The 20,197-nt window shown below is 36.7% G+C and overlaps 2 protein-coding genes across 2 annotated transcripts in view; one reads left to right on the top strand and one right to left on the bottom strand.

Annotated features, from left to right (window-relative positions):
- LOC311604348 (uncharacterized protein) overlaps positions 1-20,197 on the bottom strand; it is a 349,080-nt gene that overhangs the window by 25,578 nt on the left and 303,305 nt on the right. The gene's annotated exons all lie outside the window — the stretch shown is intronic.
- The window catches only part of EPYC (epiphycan), a 37,858-nt gene continuing 24,369 nt past the window's right edge, over positions 6,709-20,197 (top strand). Inside the window, exons 1-3 of the mRNA XM_084794121.1 lie at positions 6,709-6,847; positions 9,487-9,574; positions 11,886-12,063. Coding sequence (XP_084650247.1) covers positions 11,899-12,063 — 165 coding nt within the window. The 5' untranslated portion in view covers positions 6,709-6,847; positions 9,487-9,574; positions 11,886-11,898. The remainder of the gene's footprint in view (positions 6,848-9,486; positions 9,575-11,885; positions 12,064-20,197) is intronic.

Genomic DNA, 20,197 nt, shown 5'->3' on the forward strand with positions numbered 1-20,197 from the left:
GTCTATTACCAATATAAAAACAAAAGCAAAATTCTTCTATTGTGACTTCAAATATTTATTCTGTTTTTTATAGCCTTTAAAAATAGCCCTTGTATTTAAATTATTCACATGTTTTGTAATTGCCACATAGTTCTTGGATATTCTGTTAATTTATTTTTTTTTCATCCATGCTTCACTTTGTGGTTTTAATAGAGCTCTAGGAACACTAATTCCTCAGTGATGCTCAGTGTCACTTGTTTTCTGTCGTTTGTTTCAGTTGAAAGCTTGGTCCTGTGAGTGCAGTATAGGGTATTGAAGCCTTGGCTTTTGTCTAATGGCCCATACCATAGCTGGGATATCTGAGCTTGCCCTTCCTTCCACTTTTGTTGGGTTTCCTATGAACATTTCATTCAATAGACTGTGTTTTAAAGTAGTCTCATTTATAGTGCACCGTTCTTTATAATAAAAGCAGTGTCAAGGTCACAGGGAGACTTAGCATTCTATACACTTAGGATTAAATATCAGAGTTTGGTAGACTTGATTCCCAAGCTGTGGTCTTCAGAAGCTTTTAGAGCTCTTTTTTTGTTTGTTTGTTTGTTTGTTTGTTTGCTGCTGCTGAAGTTAGGAAGAAGGACTAAAGGAGCCCATGATTGCGTGATTGGCTGGTTCTATTAATCACAGATCAGTAAGGTTCAGATAGAGTAGATAAAAGAGAACAGGCATTTGCTTTCCCATGACTAATAGCAAAATATTTTCCAAAATCAATAGAATAGAAGGATTGAAACTATGCAAATAAAAGGAATAGAACTAACAAAGCAAACATATGACAGTAAATAAAAGCAAAATAAAAATTTTAATGATATTAGTCTTTTAGGAAAAATTATGAAAATATATTTAAAAGTAAAAAATAAAGATATAGAAGATATGCTTATATCAAAGTAAAATAATAGCCTCCAAGTCAAAAACATGTATGTTCTCCAGGAAACACTGAGACAGAAACATAGAAACCATGTCAGTATCTAGGTATCTTACTACAGCTCAATGTCCAGGGTCTTTCATGACCTCCAGAGAACAATAACAAGTGGCCTAAAGAGTGAAAAATAATCTGATTTTCTTTTGCAACATTTAATGCAAGAAGACAATGAAGTACTGACCAAATTTTGAGGAAAATGTGACTCAAGAAAATCTCACCAAATGATCTGTCCTCAGAATAGAAACTTCGCACGTCCTTCCAAGTGTACAGAGCCTTGGGGACACAGCACAGAAGAGACTGGAGTAGAGATCAAGCAATGAAAACATAACTGTCTCAAAAGCCTGAATTAAAAAAAAAAAAAAAAACAACGAGACTGATATGTAAAATAAGGGGATCACAAGTATGAAATATCATGGTGTATATATCTGTCCTAATCAGCAATTATAATTGCTATGATGAAACACCATGACCAAAATAAAATTGGGTAACATGGGGCTAATTTCTTGTGTGCTTCCACATCATTGTTCATGAGGAGAGTCAGAGCAGGGACTCAAAACAGAGCAGGAACCTAGAGGCAGGATCTGAAGCAGAGGCCATGGAGGAGTGCTGCCTACTGCCTTGCTCTCACTGACTTTCTCAGCCTGATCATATAGAGAACCCAAGACCACCAGGGTGCGGTAGGGCACCCACCATGGACTAGATCATCACCCACCAATCACCGAATAAGAAAATGGCATACAGGCTTCCCTATAGCTTTGTTTTAGTGGAGGCTTTTCTCATTTGAGAGGAGGGCCTGTCAAATGAGTTTAGCTTGTGTCAAATTGACATGAAACCATCTAGTAAAATATCTAAGGTTAAGTGTACCTAATAGGACAGAGTGAGTGATCAGAATCCATAAACAAATCTTCATTCTGAAGCATTTAGCTATGAGATCTGGGGGAAATTACAATAGTTGTTATTTCATAAGGTTGTTGTGAAGATTAAGTTGAACTTTAGAATCCTTTAAAATATGTGAAAGCAAACAAACAGTGTGCACCAAGATATATGCTAAATGGATAAATTTGAACTAGCATTTCTGGTAATAAAATCTGATTTTCATCAGTCCCTTCAAATGAGGGAATTTCTCATAAGCAGAGTTACATATTTTGAATAAAATATCAAGGGTGTTGTATAATACCTTGTTAAAATAATCTACTCATATTATCTCTTTTTTTCTGAAGATAACACATATAAAATGATGCTTTGGGTGATGAATGTTATGTTTTAAATTTCCTTTGCCCATCCAATTATAGCCGTTTAATTTAATTATAGTTACTATGTATAATTTATATATAATTTATATTAATACAGTAAACTTTTTAAAAAAGACCTAATTTTTATTTATGTGTGTATGTGTGTGTCTGGGTGTGTATGTGAGCACTTGCATGCAGGTATCCACTGAAGCTATGATAGGGCAGCAGCAGATCCCCTAGAGATGAGTTTTAGGAGATTGTGAGTTACCCCATATAAGTGCTAGTAACAAAATTCTGGTTCTCTTAACTGGGCCAGAGGAGAGGACATCCTACTGAAACTTTAGGCAAGAGTAGCATGGAAGAATGGGGAAATAGTAGGACCCACAGGGTCCTGGAAACCTACAAGAAGAACTTTATGACAGACAGATCTGGGTCCTGGGGTCCTCCTCAAACTAAGGCACCAGCCAAGGAGAATATAGGCAGTAAACTTCGAACCCCTACCAAGACCTAGCCGACGAACATGATATTCTCCACCGTTGAGTGGAGAGTGAGATCTGACTCTCACACGAACTCTGGTGCCTCTTTTCTGACGATGTCCCCTGGATGGGGAGGCCTGGCGGCACTCAGAGGAGGGATAGCAAGTTACCAAGAAGAGACTCGATATTCTAAGAGCATATATAGGGGGAGGAGGTCTCCCTCAATCACAGACATAGGGGAGGGGAGAAGGGGGGAAGTGGGAGGGAGGGAAGAATGGGAGGAAACAGGGGAAGGGCTAACAATCGAGATGTAATATGAATAAATTAATAAAAAAAAGAGCAAGCAGCAAGTATTCTGAATCTTTCCATCATTTCTTGGGCTCTACAGTAAGCTTTTACAAGAATTACAACATAAAGAAAGTATATGAAAAATAACAACATGAAGTCGTTATAATAACACAGTGAACATTGCTGGTGTCTGATTACACAAGCTTCATTCATTTTTATCTATCATCTATCTATTTTATACCACTTAATCTATTTATATCTATACCTGTATCTGTACCTATATCTATATCTAATCTATATTTATATCTATCCATCCTCACAGTGCTAAGGTTGAGGTTTGACTTTCCACACACTGAACAAGCACTCTACTGCTGCGCTATTTATTTAGTCATTTTTCATTTTTATTTTGAGACAAGGTCTTGCTAAGTTGAACAAGTTGGACTTGTACTCCCTTTGTAGTCTAGGCTGTTCTCAAACTTTTTATTTTTCTGTTTCATTCCCCACTACCTGGAATTACAGGTATATGTCACCACATCTAATTTCATATTTTAATTATTAATTAAGCATGAGAAATTTGAATAATTAAATGAAAAATTTAATATGTCAGAATCTAAACTGAAAAAAAAACTTTGTAAACACTATACTCTCTCCATTACTTTTGGCTTCTTTTATCTGGTTCACTTAGAAGACAAATAAGAACTATAATTTCAAATAAAGAAGCTTGAAATGAGCCAAAAAAGCTTTCAGAGTATGTCTCTGCTGAGAGTCAAAGACTTATGTTAATCAACATCCCTTCCTTCTTTTATGAGTCTCTAGCACATACACTCTCCACTCCTTTCAGGCCACCATAGATTTAGCGAAAGCTTTTGGACCAAGGTCTAACTTAGCTCATTAGTATATTAGATAACGGGTATTCATCAAATGCCTGTTCTCTCTTATTGGCTGGAAACAGATGAACCAAAGAGCATCAATTAAATAATGTTTTATGGAAATATCACTCTGTAAAAGGTAATACATAAACTAATAACCCACATGATAAAGCCACATTGCTTTAAGTATTATTGGAATTCTTCTCAATTTCAATGGAAGAGGCAGACGATGAATAACAGAAGCTGCATTAGAGCAGAGGTTGGAGTGAGGTGAGTAGCCAGCCAATAACAACATGACGTTCCCTCAGAAGACAAATTAAAAAAAAAACTTTTTGCATGACAGGTATTGGCTGGCCTGATTATAATTAGTAAGACAAAGAAGACTATTTTGATAATGTCTCTCTTCCTCTAGTGATTTAAACCTGATAGGTAAGAGATATGAAGCAGATATTACCAGCTCCTCCATCTTCAGCCTTAAAGAAGATACCCAGGAAGAGGGACCCATCATTTCCTGCCATCCTGGGACGGTTTGATGTCATGTGTTGTAAACTTTTCACCAGAAGAAAAACTAAATGGTAGAGAATCTATCTCGGAGTTTCAGCATTAAGTCCACACCACATCTTTTTGTACGTAACAGTAGACAGACTGATCAACAGATAAAATGAAATCCTACTTCAAGTAACCCATAGTCTGGAAAGCATCTTTGGAAGGCATCAGCCCACGATGGCAAAAAGTAATGAGAACAATATGGAAATAGTAATTAATTTATGAACTGTTTGAAGAACTAGAGATTGTCATCAATGCAAAGGGTCCCGTATCTACTACAATAGCCCGAACAAACCTTGACAGCTTCTAAGTGATGACTTAGTAACTCAACCAACCATTTAATCAATTCATTAAAAGAACAATAAGAGGTGGAAGAGCTAGGGCAATAGCTCAGCTGCTCAAGTGCCTGCCATTCAAGTGTAAGGACATGTTCAGATCCCTGACACCAATATAAAAGGCCGAGTGTGCCAGGTGGTGGCGGCACACGCCTTTAATGTCAGCACTTGGGAGGCAGAGGCATGTAAAGCTTTGAACTTTTTCGAATCTATTTATTTGGTTTTTTTTTTTTTAATGCTTATCCCTCCCTTCCAACCCACCTATCCTAGATAGGAAAGAAAAGAGGTTAAAGGGACCAGGAGAAGTAGGACCTTCTTAGTTAGACTCAGTTCCTTGGAGGGATTCCACTCTTCATAGTCAGGCTTTCATTAAACAGCAAAACAGCAGTTCAGCAAAGGTGGCTACAATCGCAGCCCCTGGAACCCGGAGCAGCAGCCAGAACCTGGAACCTTGAAGCGGTTTCTCTGCGAAGTGCTTCTCTCTAAGAACATCTCAAAATGGAGCAATGAACCGCCAAATAATAGGAAACAATACCAAGACCCAATATATATATATTATATATATAAAATCTCCGCTCAGAGTCCATCCTACAATGTTTATCAGTTGGCAAAGAGCATGCCTCCACAAGAGGCAGTTCTTCTTCTAATGGATAAACATAACCTGTTCTCTCACAAGTCTGTTTCCCATCCCACACTTGGGATCAAAACAAAAACATGTTTACATCCACTATGGAGGCAGGCGGATCTCTGAGTTCTAGGCCGGCCTGTCCTACAGAGTGAGCTTCAGGACATCCAAAGCTATCTTCCCTCGCCTGCCCCCCAAAAGCTGAGTGTGGTATCATGATTTTGTAACCCCAATTCTGAAGAAACAGAGACAGACAGATCGGCCTGACATTAATTAGCCAATGATATTAGCTGAATCTATGAGTTCCAAGTTAAAAGAGAGGTTGGGATGACATTCTTTCCTCCTTGAATTATGTGAGTAAAGGTGAGTGAAACTGACTGCCAGAGGAAAATCTTTGTCAGGAGCTATAGTTTCACAATAAAGTAAGGGGAGGGAAATCTTCCTCAGGGAACTGAAGACACGTGTGCTTGAAGACAGGGTAACAGGCTTGAAAGACCTTGAAGAGAACTAGATAAGATTGTGGGTGCAGGCAACACAGCACGTTTCAGTTTATGGAGAAGAAGGGTTTTGCCCCCCTACTCGTGTGTAGAAATCTTGCAAGTCAATGAGGGATTCATCCTAACAGGTCCTAATAGGAAGAAAACTGAACATTATAAGCCATGTTCTCACCAACTGGCATCAGTGAGTGGAATGTATATGTTTCCCCTTGTACCGCTTTGATGTAACCTTTTAGAATCGGTGCCAAGGGAAGGTGACATAGATTATCCTCAGAGTTACTGATGCTCTTGGCTCATTACTGCCACAGAATAGAAAAAAAAACAATCACTAGAAGATTTAGGCTTTTTTTTACACTAATGCTATTAAAGCAATCAACCCAGTGTTAACATGTGTGAAGAGTTGTAACTGAAAAGTTTTTGTGAAATGTTTTGGAGCTTCAAAGGAGAAAAGGCTCCATAAAACCCCAGTTATGAGCTAATGTAGTTTGTCCTAACCGATTCCCTGGGGTTTCTGATAAACAAGCTTAGCCTCTATTAAGAAAATTATCAGGAGACTAAAAGATGTTTACTAAGGATGCTGAGGATAAGGCCGACTCACACTGGTAATTAATCCTTCCTCACTGCTGATTAAGTCCCCAGGAGGTTGTCACAAACTTGAGCACCAACAGTTCAAAATAGACTTTGAAACTTTGCAAGAAGTCCAAGTAAAACCAATGGGAATGGTTCAAGAAATTATCCATTTTTTTAAATAAAAAGAAATGGAAAAGTTTGAAGAATTATACTTTGGATTAAATTTTAGTCTAGGACAAATACCTTATCTATCTATCTTTCTACCAATCATTATTTGATTATTTATTTATTTTTGCTTATTTATTTAACAGAGGCTGTTGTATCCCAATGTAGCTTCAAACTCACGGATCAGAAGATGGCCTGGCACTTCTGATTCTCCTTCCTGACTACCCAAGTACTGAGATCACATGCGTGCATTGCTCAGCTCTGAATGGCAGGTTCTGGGAATTTTGTGTAGGTGAGGCAAGCACTCTACAAATGTTCCTAGCTAGCCTTGGCTTTTGCATTGTGGTAAAATGAGTCTCCTATTACTTTGGGAGACAGTGTTCTAAGCTGAAGGAAGATTTTGTTTAATCACTGTTTACCAATGGACACTACGGAAGCATTATTTCTGGAAAGTAAGTCCTTAATTGTTACTCACAAATAAGGCTATTTTTAGTTCATTGGTATAGAATTTTTATACTGATGCAAAATAAGTTTAATTCTGATGTATTGGTATAGAATTCAAATTTAAGATTATTCTTTCTACAATACATATATGTATTTAACATTTCTATGCTAAAATGAGGTATTGTTCCCATACAACTCAATTATAATACAAGGTTTACTTCCAATACCTTGAAAGTGCTATTTCAGACTGTTTAGGATAAATAAGATATATAAGTTGTTAGTTGGTCAAATAATGGTAATGTCAGTTACTAGTGTATTTTTATCACAAGAATATACATCCTATGTTAAACAGATAGGTATGATTCTAATGATATATAAGGTAAAATAGTTAGATAAGGTCTTCAAAAGCCTCAGAGACCTACCAAATATGGTTAAAGATGTTCTTATTATTCTAAAAATTCTTTGACAACAAGACAGGTTAACACCTGGCAATATCCAGCCTACCTCAAAGAAGATGATGAGCATCAAAGAACCTCCCTATGGAGATGGATTCAAATGCAGCAATCCAGCCACTGGGCTACCTGTTCTCATTTCAGCCACAGACAGAATTCTTTCTAAAAATGGGCAAGCTTGGAGTCAGGCAGAGTAGACAGACAAACTCCGCCAAGACAGGGTAAGCAAGTCCCCAATAGTTCCCTGCCTCACAAATATGTCTGTCAGATATATTGTGCCTGAAAGCTGAAGATGATGCTCCACCATTATATAGAGTTTGGGGTGACTGCTCAGGCAGCAAAATGTCTCTGTCATTTTTTATTTTGGAAGCTGCTAATCTGCACTTCCTGTCTACTCAGGTAATTAATTTTATTCCTTTTCAAGTATCTGATGGGATTGAAGACCAGATAGTTTAGTTTTACAACTAAGCTTAATTGTTTAGGGGTTAAGATGTATTTAGCTCGAGGTAGACGTTTTAAGTTTATAATGTTGCCATATGACAGATAGTGATTTTCATTCAGAATTTTAGATGCACTAAGATAGGAAAGATGTTTTCTTCAACGTTGCCAAATACAAGTAGCCAAAACACTAAGAATGTAACATTTATATAATTCCTGATTGTTTTACGGTTCTTCTTGCTGTATGTAGTTTGTTTTAGTTATGTGTAATAATATAAATATATATGTAAAAAAGAAATATAAAAATTGCACAAAAAAGAAATTACCTTGCTTACTGTTACTCTGTTAGTATGTAACAAATTGCTTAGTTACAAATGCGTATTGGTTCTTGGAAACAACTTGTTTTTCATGTTTGTTTCTTACCTATAATATGGAAAACGTTTGATCATGTGAAGGTATTGAGGAACATCTTTTTCTTACATTTACTTTTCGTAATCATTCACTTAAAGACAATAGAATGTAATCACATTGTGATTTTTGTACTGCTTGAGAGATCTTGCTGTGATATGTAAGCCATGGGAGAAATAATAAAGTTGTTGAAATATTTCTCCATCCAAAAATAAAAAGAAAGAAAAGAAAAAGGAAAGTTTTTGAAAATAGAACTTTATATTCTAAATAAGTTTGCCCAAATCAAATTGACTTTCAGAATCCAATACAGCTACTTACACTGGTCATATAAAAAAGATTCTTGATGCATAACACGCAGGCTTCTAGAAATCTATAAAATATAACAGAATAGATTGAAATGCTTTTATCTTTCTCTAGAACTTTCATAGTTCTTACCTAAGGAATGAAAAACTAATACATATTTTGTTTCTCTCTCTCTCACTGTCTGTAATAAAACTCAATTTTACAAACCATTTCCTGTAAGAAAAGTCAGACTTTTTTTTTTTTTTTTGTTTGGGGGATATCTTTTTCTTATGTAATGTGATTTGTTTGGCTCTGCTAGATAAAAGAAGAAAAGGAGCCTAAGGGAGCCTTTACAGGACACACAGATCACATTTATGCATTATTTCTAGAAATAAGGCTTTTAAAATTTCTCATGCAAAAGGTTCATTGTTCATTTTTATCAAAGCGTTCCAGGAAATCAGAATTATTTTGGGTATCTTTTCTTACACAAAGTGAAACAGGTAAGTCTTTTGTAACATTTGAGATTTCAGTTAACATTAGTGAAAAGTGAAGACTGTAATTCAAGACATGCAAAGCGGGGGGAATTATTTCTTATTAGACTATTTGCTTAAGATCTCCTCATCTAAAATGAACCTCATGTTCATTCCTTCCTTTCATAATTGATGCATTTTTATAGATGAGATATATCAAAAATAGCGCCTTTTTACTTAAATAATTTAAGGTAACATGTTTGCAATTTTAATGCTCATTAACATCATTGCAAGCTTTGTGTACTGTGTCATTTGGATGAAGCAGCTTAGCTTGTGCAACTGTAAAATAATGTGCGGTTTTTAAAGACAGAGAAGCATTCTCCAGGTTAGATTTTCCCAAACAGAAAGTTGAGTGTTATAAATTACACCTCCCACAGGCCAGAATTCATATCCATTGGTCGGGCGAGCACCAAGGACTCTGTATCCTCGGTCACCCTCTGCCACTTCATCAAGTCGGGGCCAAAGGTAAGTTTTTACACATGCTTTCTTCTCTTTCCCGCTAGTATAACAAGCTTTAAAATAACAGTTCAACTTGCTTTAAGATCTGTTGGACTTTGATCGATACAGTGGGTTTGCTTTAATTTTGCTCCTGGCTGTATATTGATATTATTCTTGGAAATTCCAAAATTGTGGATTAGTATTGGAATTAATACCATTGGGCAAAATAGTTCACTTCAATAGTTGAATAAATTTATAGTGCTGTCCAATATATGCCTTAAATCAATAGCCCTTACACTGACCTCAGGCTTTGGTAGTAGAGAAAGACAACATTGATTAATAGTGATTGCAATATGCCGAAGGAGGAAAATAGTGATATTTCAGGTTATTTTATAATGTACTGATGATTATATGGCCCTTTGCATTTAGAATGTCTTTTGTTATAAATTTTTAAAAGTGTTAACTAAATGGGTATTTTCAGACTATATTAAAAATGCAAATTGAACAAAGAGCTGAAAAATTCAACTAACAACTACATTACGTACAAATATAAAGACCTGAAGGAAGAGACATATTTGTAACACAACACACATAGATAGTCTTAACAGTTTTATTCTAAACAAGCTGTTGGCTCTTGTCTTGATCACTTTACTGCAAAGGCAGGTGGCAGTTGAAATCTCAGAGAGAGACACTTAAAATTACAGAGAGAATATGAAGTGAGAAACAGTATTGGTAAAAGCATATTTTTTTGAATTACAGAATTTGCTAGGAATGTACAGGACAACACTTGTTTCCGCGATAGCATTGCTGAAACTGTGCACTTGACTGTGGGAACGTGGCTCCTGCGGGAGTTGGGAACCATGGTGTCATATTAAACAAGACTATTGGTTATTATTTATATAACTTCTAAATGCTCAACCTGCAAAACTATTCCGAAGGGCAACTGAAATAGAGCCAAGTTCATCCAGTGTGGATAACAAAATAATAATAATAATAATAATAATAATAATAATAATAATAATAATAATAATAATGAGAAAGCATAGGAGAGGCTGGGAAGGAGGTCTTTGTCCTGTTCTTAATCTCAGAAAAATCACAGATCTTTCTGTTGACATCAGTTTCATAAAGGCTTGTTTCAAGTAACTGGAAGAACATTTAAATATAAAAACAACAGACTTCTTTCTCCATGGATTCAGGGACACCAACATCACAGATACTGTCCTTAAACTGAAAAAGGATGTCCAGAACATAAAATCCTTTCATATTATCATTAAACAAGAAACTATACTACTTTACATAGTAAACAATTTATTATTAGTTATTATACTTGATATCACCAGTGTAAACCCTCAAAATTAAGCACAAGGGTTTTTTTTGTTGTTGTTCTTAAACTAAACGGTAATCAAAGGAGTATATATATACCGAATTAATATCTTTGAAATGATAAGGATAGGCCTGTGTTTGAACTCTTCCAAAGCTTTATATTATAATTGAAAACAAGTGATATGCTTGTTAAATAATTACAAAGAAAAGATTGAGCAATTCCTATGTGTGTGCAAACCCCCTTCTAAGGGAATTGGGCAAATATTGTCTTTCTGTCTTGTATTCTTGTTGCCGTCCGAATCTAAGCCTCAGTTATTAATAATTAAAATAAAATGCTAAGGAATAAGAGTCAATTTTGTACTCTGCTAAAAACATTCAAAATACAATGCATAAAGTATTCATTGAGAAATACATTGATTATATATGCACTCAGATTCGCAGTGTCAACAAAGGACGGATAAGAGGCATGGCCTTCCTTATTCTGTTTTGGGAAGGAAAAATTTTAGACTTGGATACACAAGAAAAGGTTCCGAGTGTCAATTGTACCAGTAATGAACTCTGTCTCAGTCTCCTCATCTATAAAATGGCAATTTAATCAATTGCCCATTTTTATCATCCTCACTACACATCCACATTCTAAAGTTAATGAGATTTCTAATGTTTCTTAAGTGGTAGTAAGAGCTTTGATGCTTATAATTATCAGTTAACGAAAAAATCTGTGCGTCAGTACATTAAAAAACATTTCGCATCCTAGTATATTTTCTTTCCATGAGTAACATGGAATATATTTCATTGCATCTTACATTATAAAAATATGATGATGTGTATGAAGAGAACATTTGAATCTATTGGTCCTTTGAAATTACCAATTTGTATGTTTTATTATTTTTATTTCTGTAATGAATGCTACTAGCTTGAGTTTCTTGATACTGACATTGACATTTCTATTTAGTGTAAAACTATTTCTAAGCTATTCTCAACTATGTATTTACTCAATTTTATATTTTATGGCTAGGAAATCTTGAAAGATGAGAATGCTAGCAACAATTGTCCTGGTACTTATCATCTTTGAGACCACATTGACTGCCCCAACACCAGAGCTCCTTAACTATGACTCAGAGGTCTACGATGCCATCTTGGAGGACGTGGGAACGTTTTATAACTATGAACACATACCTGTCAACAAATTAGAGGTAAAGACTTCTTCTCAGAGTTGACGCTTTTAAATGCAATGACCACTGATAAGGCCTTATATAGTTTTGCAATGGATTTTGCTAACTCATAACCAAAGTTTGAATCTCAATTTCCTATAAACATTTGGCTACAATATATGCAATTTTTTCAATGTAAATGCAGGACAGTCTTTTGGTTCCCAGCAATACACACACACACATACACACACACACATGAACCAATAACACTGTTAATGTGTGTGTCTGAGGGGTGGCACACGTGTGCACATAAGGACACATACGGAGGTGTAAGAAAATTTGAGAGATTTGTTTGTCTACTTCCATCATGTGGGTTCTTCTGACCAACCTCACTCAGATCAACAAGTATCTTCACCAATTTAGTCATCGCAACAGCCCCCCCCCCAAGCAAACAGCATTTTCTATTCAATTACAACAAGTACATTGTTTACAAAGTAATCAGGCTGGGGCTGGAGAGATGGCTCAGTGGTTAAGAGCACAGACTGCTCTTCCAGAGGTCCTGAGTTCAATTCCCAGCAACCACATGGAGGTTCACAACCATCTATAATGTGATCTGATGCATACTGTATACAAAATAAATAAATCTAAAAAAAATAAAACAAAGAAACAAAAAGCAAAGTAATCAGGCAGGAAAAAAAAAGATTTACAAAATTCACTATGCAGTGCTGAGAAAAACATAAAGAACAATGTGTGAGGTTAAAACAGACAAGAAAACAAAACAAAACAAAGCAATCAAACTAAACCAAACCAAACCAAAAACCAAAAGCAGGCAAAGAGACTATTCTTCTTCACAACTGCACTGTGCACCAGAAGGAAATGGGCGTTTCTGAATGGCTGCTATTTCTCCCCAGTACTGAAGCAAGGAATTGCAAGATTACAGTTCATTGCATAAATCTGATATGACATGTTTCTAATTAAATGCTGGGCTTCCTATGCTTTCACATAACTAAAGGATACAGGCTAATTCTCCTGAGTCAGAAAGCAAACAGACCCTGAAGCATGATTAATATACAACATTGGCAAACACAGACGTATATAAATAAATAAGGGAGAAAATCAGATTAGCTTTAAAGGATCACTGAATGTTTTGGACCCTTTCTCAAGTGGAAATCTTAGAATTACTACTTTACGTGGCCCTGGCTACAAATATCTAGACAGGATGATGGATTTTACTTTCATAAGATACAAGATGACAAGATGTTTGATACTATTTCTGTTGTCCTATGAAATAAGAGGCAGGCTTCGTAATGAAATAATTTCTCACTTCTCTCCTTCATGTTCAGCCTGACTCTTATCCCCATACTCTATCTCATTTTCTTCTGTTTTTAATAAAGTTTCAGTTTCTTAGCAGTTATCTGCCAAGATAAATACTTTAGCTCAGACTTAGTTGACTCATGCCACATTTTAAAAAGAGAGAAAAAGAGTTCAAGGCATAAACATTGAACAATTATCACCAGAGAATTCTGTTTGTATATGACTGAGCAGTGGTATAAGACTGATGTTCATGTCCTTTAGAAGAATCCAACGTACAGTGTAGTAAACATTGCTTAGCACTAAGTCTTTTTCAGACAAGATTTGAAGTATCCTTCTACTTTGCTATTCTCCCATGCTTCTCTCATCTAGAAAAGGATCCAGAGGGTCCTAGAAACCTACAAGTAGAACATTATGATAGGCAGATTTGGGCCCAGAGGTCCCACTCATACTAAGGAACCAGCCAAGGACAATATAGGCGGTAAACCTTAAACCCCTACCCAGATCTAGCCAATGGTCAGAACATTCTCCACAGTAGAGTGGAGAGTGGGATATGACTTTCTCACGTACTCTGGTGCCTCACATTTGACCATGTCCCCTGGAGGGGGAGACCTGGTGGCACTCAGAGGAAGGATAGCAGGTTACCAAGAAGAGACTTGATACCCTATGAGCATATACAGGGGGAAGTAATCCGCCTCAGGAACAGTCATAGGGGAGGGGAATAAGGGGAAAATGGGAGGGAGGGAAGAATGGGAGGATACAAGGGATGGAATAACCATTGAGATGTAACAAGAATAAATTAATAAAAAAATGAAAGATAAAAAAAAAAGATTGTGAAGTATCTTTTTATGAAGATAACTATATATATATAATTTAAAATCACTCATCTCTGTCAAAATCCTGTACATTGTCCCAATTCCCCCAGATATTCTTATAAATTAGTAGAGTCCCTCCTGCTTTCAAGTAACTTAAGAATACGTCTGTATAGAGATGATTTGGTATGCAACTTCAGTTAGGTGTTTGCATATTCTCAACAAGCAAATTCCCATGGCCCACCACGTGGTACAGGCCTCAGCTTTTGCCTCATGCAAATACCTCTCATTTGCAACAGACAGTATTTTTTTTAAAGCAGAGCTCAAGCTCGCTTTATTCCTTGAATACATTTTTGAAGAGTGATGACTATTTCCGTCCAAGTGACGTAACTCTGAAGACAAAGCCTTCAAGTAATTTGCCTAAGACTCAATGGCAAGGCCATATATACAAACAACATTATCTCACAATAGAAAACAATTTCAGCAGAGGACTAAGAGTTTGCATATTCTTTCCCTTGCTTACTACACTTTTCCAAAGTAACGTTTAACTCGATATTGGTTTTAATTGAACTGAGTTCCAACTGCTTTAACACCTCTAAAAGTGTAAAAAAAAAAAGCATTCACCTAAGTTGGGGTAAATATGAACTAGAGGTATGCTGTGTACATAGCACTGTGTAAAAAAACCTAACTTTTCTACAAAGGAATGCCCTGAGATTATGAAGAATATTTTTGCATAAACATTTTACAACGTGTGTTTCAGTTCTCGATGACAGCCTAAACATGTACATTTATGTGGATGTATCCTGTGCTTACATGCAGCGTCATATTATATACATATCATTTGTATAATATATATCTCCTATATTTAGTGATCAGATGAAAACGGTTTTGTCTTTGCTTGAACAATTCATCAAAATCTGCAGGTTTCAAAGGCCTCTGCTCTTTGTGTGGTTTAATTATTTCTCGTGACTGTGGTCACTTGATGCTTTCTGTTTCCATGGATTAATTTTTTGATTGCAGGTAGTCCATCTCTCCGAGGTTAAAAGGGACCCCAAAGTGTCTTAACATGAATGTTGGACCAATGGTAGGAATTATCTTGCCTTAGAGAAATATTCCATGACAATTATGGCACTGGTGGTATTCCTTTTCTTCCACTGCAATCTACGAGGTAGCACCCAACTAGACATTTCTCATGTAAAGCACAACTATTTTTTAAATATAATTTATTAATTTATTCGTATTACATCTCAATTGTTATCCCATCCCTTGCATCCTCCCATTTCTCCCTCCCTCCCATTTTTCCCTTACTCCCCTCCCTTTTGTCTGTGACTGAGGGGACCTCCTCCCCCTGTATATGCTCATAGGGTATCAAGTCTCTTCTTGGTAGCCTGCTATCCTTCCTCTGAATACCACCAGGCCTCCCCATCCAGGGGACATGGTCAAAAATGGGACACCAGAGTTTGTGTGAAAGTCAGTCCCCACTCTCCACTCAACTGTGGAGAATGTCCTGTCCATTGGCTAGATCTGGGTAGCCATTCGAAGTTTACTGCAAGTATTGTCTTTGGCAGGTGCCATAGTTTGAGCAGGACCTCTGGGCCAAGATCTGCCCATCATAATGTTCTTCTTGTAGGTTTCTAACTATTTTGTCCTATGTATTTAAGTTTTCTTAATTTGACCTGCATTGAATCCATGTCTTCAAGAAACAGAAGCACTGTTTGAAAGAGTCCAAGGAATTTGTTTCTATAGTTGCTGCGAAGTAGAGTAGAGTGTGTCAGTGATGCCACACCTTGTCTCCTGCCTCACCAATAGGAGTTCACACTTTTAAGGGTTTTGTTCCTATTATAAACCATGCACTATGCAATTGACTGTTGCTGTTAGTCTGTCTTGCCTGCTCCCAATTCTGGAACTAGTGTTTTTTTCCTCCCTTTTCCATAGTTTTTGTAAGTTCATTCACCTTGATTTTCCAGTCACCCTAAGTCCTTGTGTAGAAGTTTTGAGGATAACATTGTTATATGGTGTTTTAAATTTGCCTTTTTAATGTCTGAAATGCAATGGAATACATGTTCATAATTAAATACTAAAAAAAAGGTTTGTAAGCAAAATTTCCTTTTTGCCAAAATAAGAACGATTTCTTTGTTTTATCCCTCCAGTACTAGGACAGTATTTTTTTGTCATGATTATATTTGTTTGTTTCTTTGTTTTATTTTTCAAGACAGCATTTCTTTGTGTGACCTTAGCTGTCCTTGACCTCACTGTGTAGATCAAACTGGCCATGAACTCAGAGATCCGTCTGCCTCTGCCTCCTGAGTGTTGGGATTAAAGGCGTGCGCCACCACCATCCAGCTTTGTCATGAATTTTTAAATGTGTATTTTGTTTTATTTAATGAAGTTTTATGTGTATTTAGTGTACGTATTTAAAATGATCAGTCAACCAGTTTGGCATCAATATAAATTACACATATTTTTATGGAAAGACACTTTTCAAGACAAAAACACATCAAGTGTGTAGTAGTAGCGCTATTTTCTGTTTTTGCAAATCCCTTCAGTGCTTGGCCTGATAGAGCACATCTTCTCTATCTGTCTGCTTGGGCTTCATTGCATTAGCTTGTTTTGCTTGGATTCTGAAGAAAGCCAGCCTGACAGAGATAGTTGTTCCTGGTCTAGTCCTGCACAGTATGTCTCACCTCAGATATTAATTCTTTTGCAGAATCTGAAGCCTCATCAATGAATTATCTTAGTTCTGTTTTTAAGGTTCATTGTCTGTCTTGCAGCTTGCATGAGAGACTTACTTCTGCATGGTTTGGTACTGCCATGATTTGGTTACTTGAAAAACAGTGGTTCTTAGAGTAAAGTGGATCTTTCAAATGTTCACTTACCCTGTTATATCCAGTCAAAACACAGTTGCTACTGTCACTAAGTGTCTTAGAAAAATCATTAATATGGACAAGTAATAAAAAAAGGAGAGTATGTATCTGAGTAATTTTTTTCTTACAAAAATTGTTTCAAAATTGAAATAAAATAAGTCTAAGAATGACAGAGGAGATGAAGCAATAAGGTTCTTTGAGGAAATGAAATTATTTCAGTGGTGCCGTTGGGATGGAAGAAGGCTGTGAAAGCAGCTGTCTTAGCTAACAAAGGGAAAATGGATCTGCTTCTGCAATTATTATCATGTGTCACTCAGTGATCTAAGCACAGGTGTGTATGGTCTGGGATCTGAAGACACAGCTGTCAGAAGAGTCAAATTGATTCAGGAATCTTTCTAAACATCAACTTCCATATTAGATAACAAGAAGTACGTTAGGTTGTCTAAAATGAAAATTGATCAAGATGTTTTCTTTTTATCTGATATGCTTTAATTAAAATACAACTATAACTTCCCCTCTTTCCTATCATCTCTCCAGCGACTACTGAGTTACTTACTGTCTTTCATTATCTCTTCGAATTATACTATTTTTCTTTTTTTATTATTGGTTCAAATTGATGCACTAATATGTAAATGCAGCCTAAGTCCATTCTTGCTGTGTGTGTGCATAGGATTTCTGCACATGTGACTTCAGGGCTGATGACTTTGTGTTGGATAGGGAATTAGGTGACTCAACCCTGGAAAAGGTGAATCTCTCCCTCTTGGCATTAGTTGCCTGTAGTTCTTTGTCTAAGTATTTATTTTATATTAAGCATATTCTTCATGTTTCCTGGGAAAAAATCCTTAAATTAGTAGGATCATTACTATTTATTTCATTGGGTAACAAAATCAATCTATGATTTAACTTTCACAGTTCAATACCTACTACCTCATATGGGCCACTTATACTGCACATGTCAGCATTTCAAGCTAGAGGGTTGCATATGAAGTGTGTTTCTATATACACATGAATTAATTCAGACTACTTCTGAAAATAAGGTATCATTGTGTCTGTTTAATGGTCATAGCTGGGGAATAGATTTTGCTCAAGGTTATTTACCTATTAAACTTCAGAGTGTCATTTAAGCTAGATTCTTTTCATGCCAAAGCAAGAAGGCTTTGCCACTAACAGCCTCTGCTATTTTTCAGCTTGATCTTTAATCTTGCCTTCTTTTAACTATGTCCAAATAGAGAGCTTTATTTTCTACAAAATTAAGTCATTAGGAAAATAACAGCTTTCAAGTGATTATAATTGGCACAGTATCACAATGTGAGCCTTAGCTGTCAAGGTTGTTAAAAGCTCAACAGAGGAGAAAAATATATCCTTTGGATCTGAAAGCAGCTCATGGAAATGTGAGGAGGGGGCCTACTGCCAAGCACATTTCTCCCTTATCCAGTTTCAAGGTACATAGAGGAAAGCACAGTTTTTACTGTCATGTGTTCAGAATCGCTACTTTTAAATAATTAATATAGATTACTTCAATAAATTTGAGCACGAGGCTCAGGTTTAAAGTAGAACTCCACAGTGCCAAACATATCTGCGTGCCAGTGTCTCAGGCTCACCAGAATGAATTGTTAGCAACACAGTCTGAATAGCTCAGTGCCTTTTAACACCCAAGAATCAAGTTGTTGACATAATCGTTATTGAGTAGAGCCAAAATTTATTTCCTCAACTTTGAGATATATTAGCCGGGACAAAGAAATTCAGAGATCCATTTTCATCAATATAACCTTTATTTTTGTGTTTGACTAAATCTCCAAATGACGTTTATTTCCAGGAACTTTTTCTAAGTGTGAGCAAAAGGGGAATCTGTAGGCTAAATATGATCTGCTGAAGACCAAAGATTACTGGTTACAGACTAGCTGACAGAGAGAAATTGCACACTAAATACATACATAGTTAAGCGGTTTTGCCCCTGAATCTAGCATTTCTTGCAACTGTAGACTGAACATACATACATTAAAGGCGTCAGGAGATGTGATCCATTATAGATCCCTTTCTGTATCAGGAGACAATTTGTCACTATGTGCAATCAAGGGAGCCAGATTACATTGTAATTGTCATACCAATTACGTGACCTTAGCCTGCTTTTTACGTGCCTCTCAGTGTAGGTTTCCTCATGTATCTTTTGAAGCTTAGATAGCACAAACATGTTGTCTGTTTAATGAGGCACGAGGACTATCTTACAAATTCAGGTAGTTTTATAATGGGCTCATTCAAAGAAAGTCTGCCAAAGCTTATAAGAATATGGTGATGACTGATTGCTTCATAGAAGTGATGGGCCTTGAGCAATAAGGAGTGCTAACTTCCACTGAGCTTTGATTTGTACTTGGGGAGATGTTGGAGGACCTTGCAGTTTGAGGTTGCAGTCCTGCATGACTGTTGAGACTCTCTGAGCTCCATGCTGGATGGAGGGCTCCTTCCCCTAGCAGGGCCTCCTACTCTCTGCCTGACATCACCTGAAGAGTGTCTTTAGATACAGGTGCCTCTAATCACATCTGGAACATGACCTTTGGCACAGTTCCCTGCTAGCACCCCCTTCACCCTTGTGTGCCTGCCTATAGGATGATTAGGTACCGTATTCTCATTCATATGATGGACCATACTGCCAAATGCAAACAAACTACCCATGCCACTCTTAACCCCATGCAGTGCTGTACACCTATCTTAGGAATCCCTCCCACCCATTCCCCCAAGAACTAGATAGCCTTTGTTCACCCTGAATAACGCCGCATACTATCTCACTGAAGTGTCCCCTAAAGATCTTTCTGACACTCTTGCAGGCCATCCAAATCCCAGTTCATTGCTTTTGCTCCCTTGTCCCTGGGGACCAGTGGCCAAGGAACTCAGTAATAAGGGAGAGCTACAGGGAGCAGCTGATTAGATCACCTCTCTCTGTTCCTCTAGATTTTCAGGCTAGTAGTCATATAAATGCACAATTTAAATGCATCAGAGGGAAAGAAACTAAACCTCTGCATTGCAATATTTCAATGGAAATTTATATGATTATATTCACATATTACACATGCTGATACATTTTCCATCAGTTTAAAATCATCATAATCATGGTTAAACAATCAGAGGTAAGAGGACTCTACCTGTGTATTAGCCTACCACTTTTTCTGATCTGTGTCTAAGGTCACTTATATA

Source organism: Acomys minous (genome assembly GCF_964271855.1).
Source record: "Acomys minous genome assembly, chromosome: 9".
Taxonomy (NCBI): Eukaryota; Metazoa; Chordata; class Mammalia; order Rodentia; family Muridae; genus Acomys; species Acomys minous.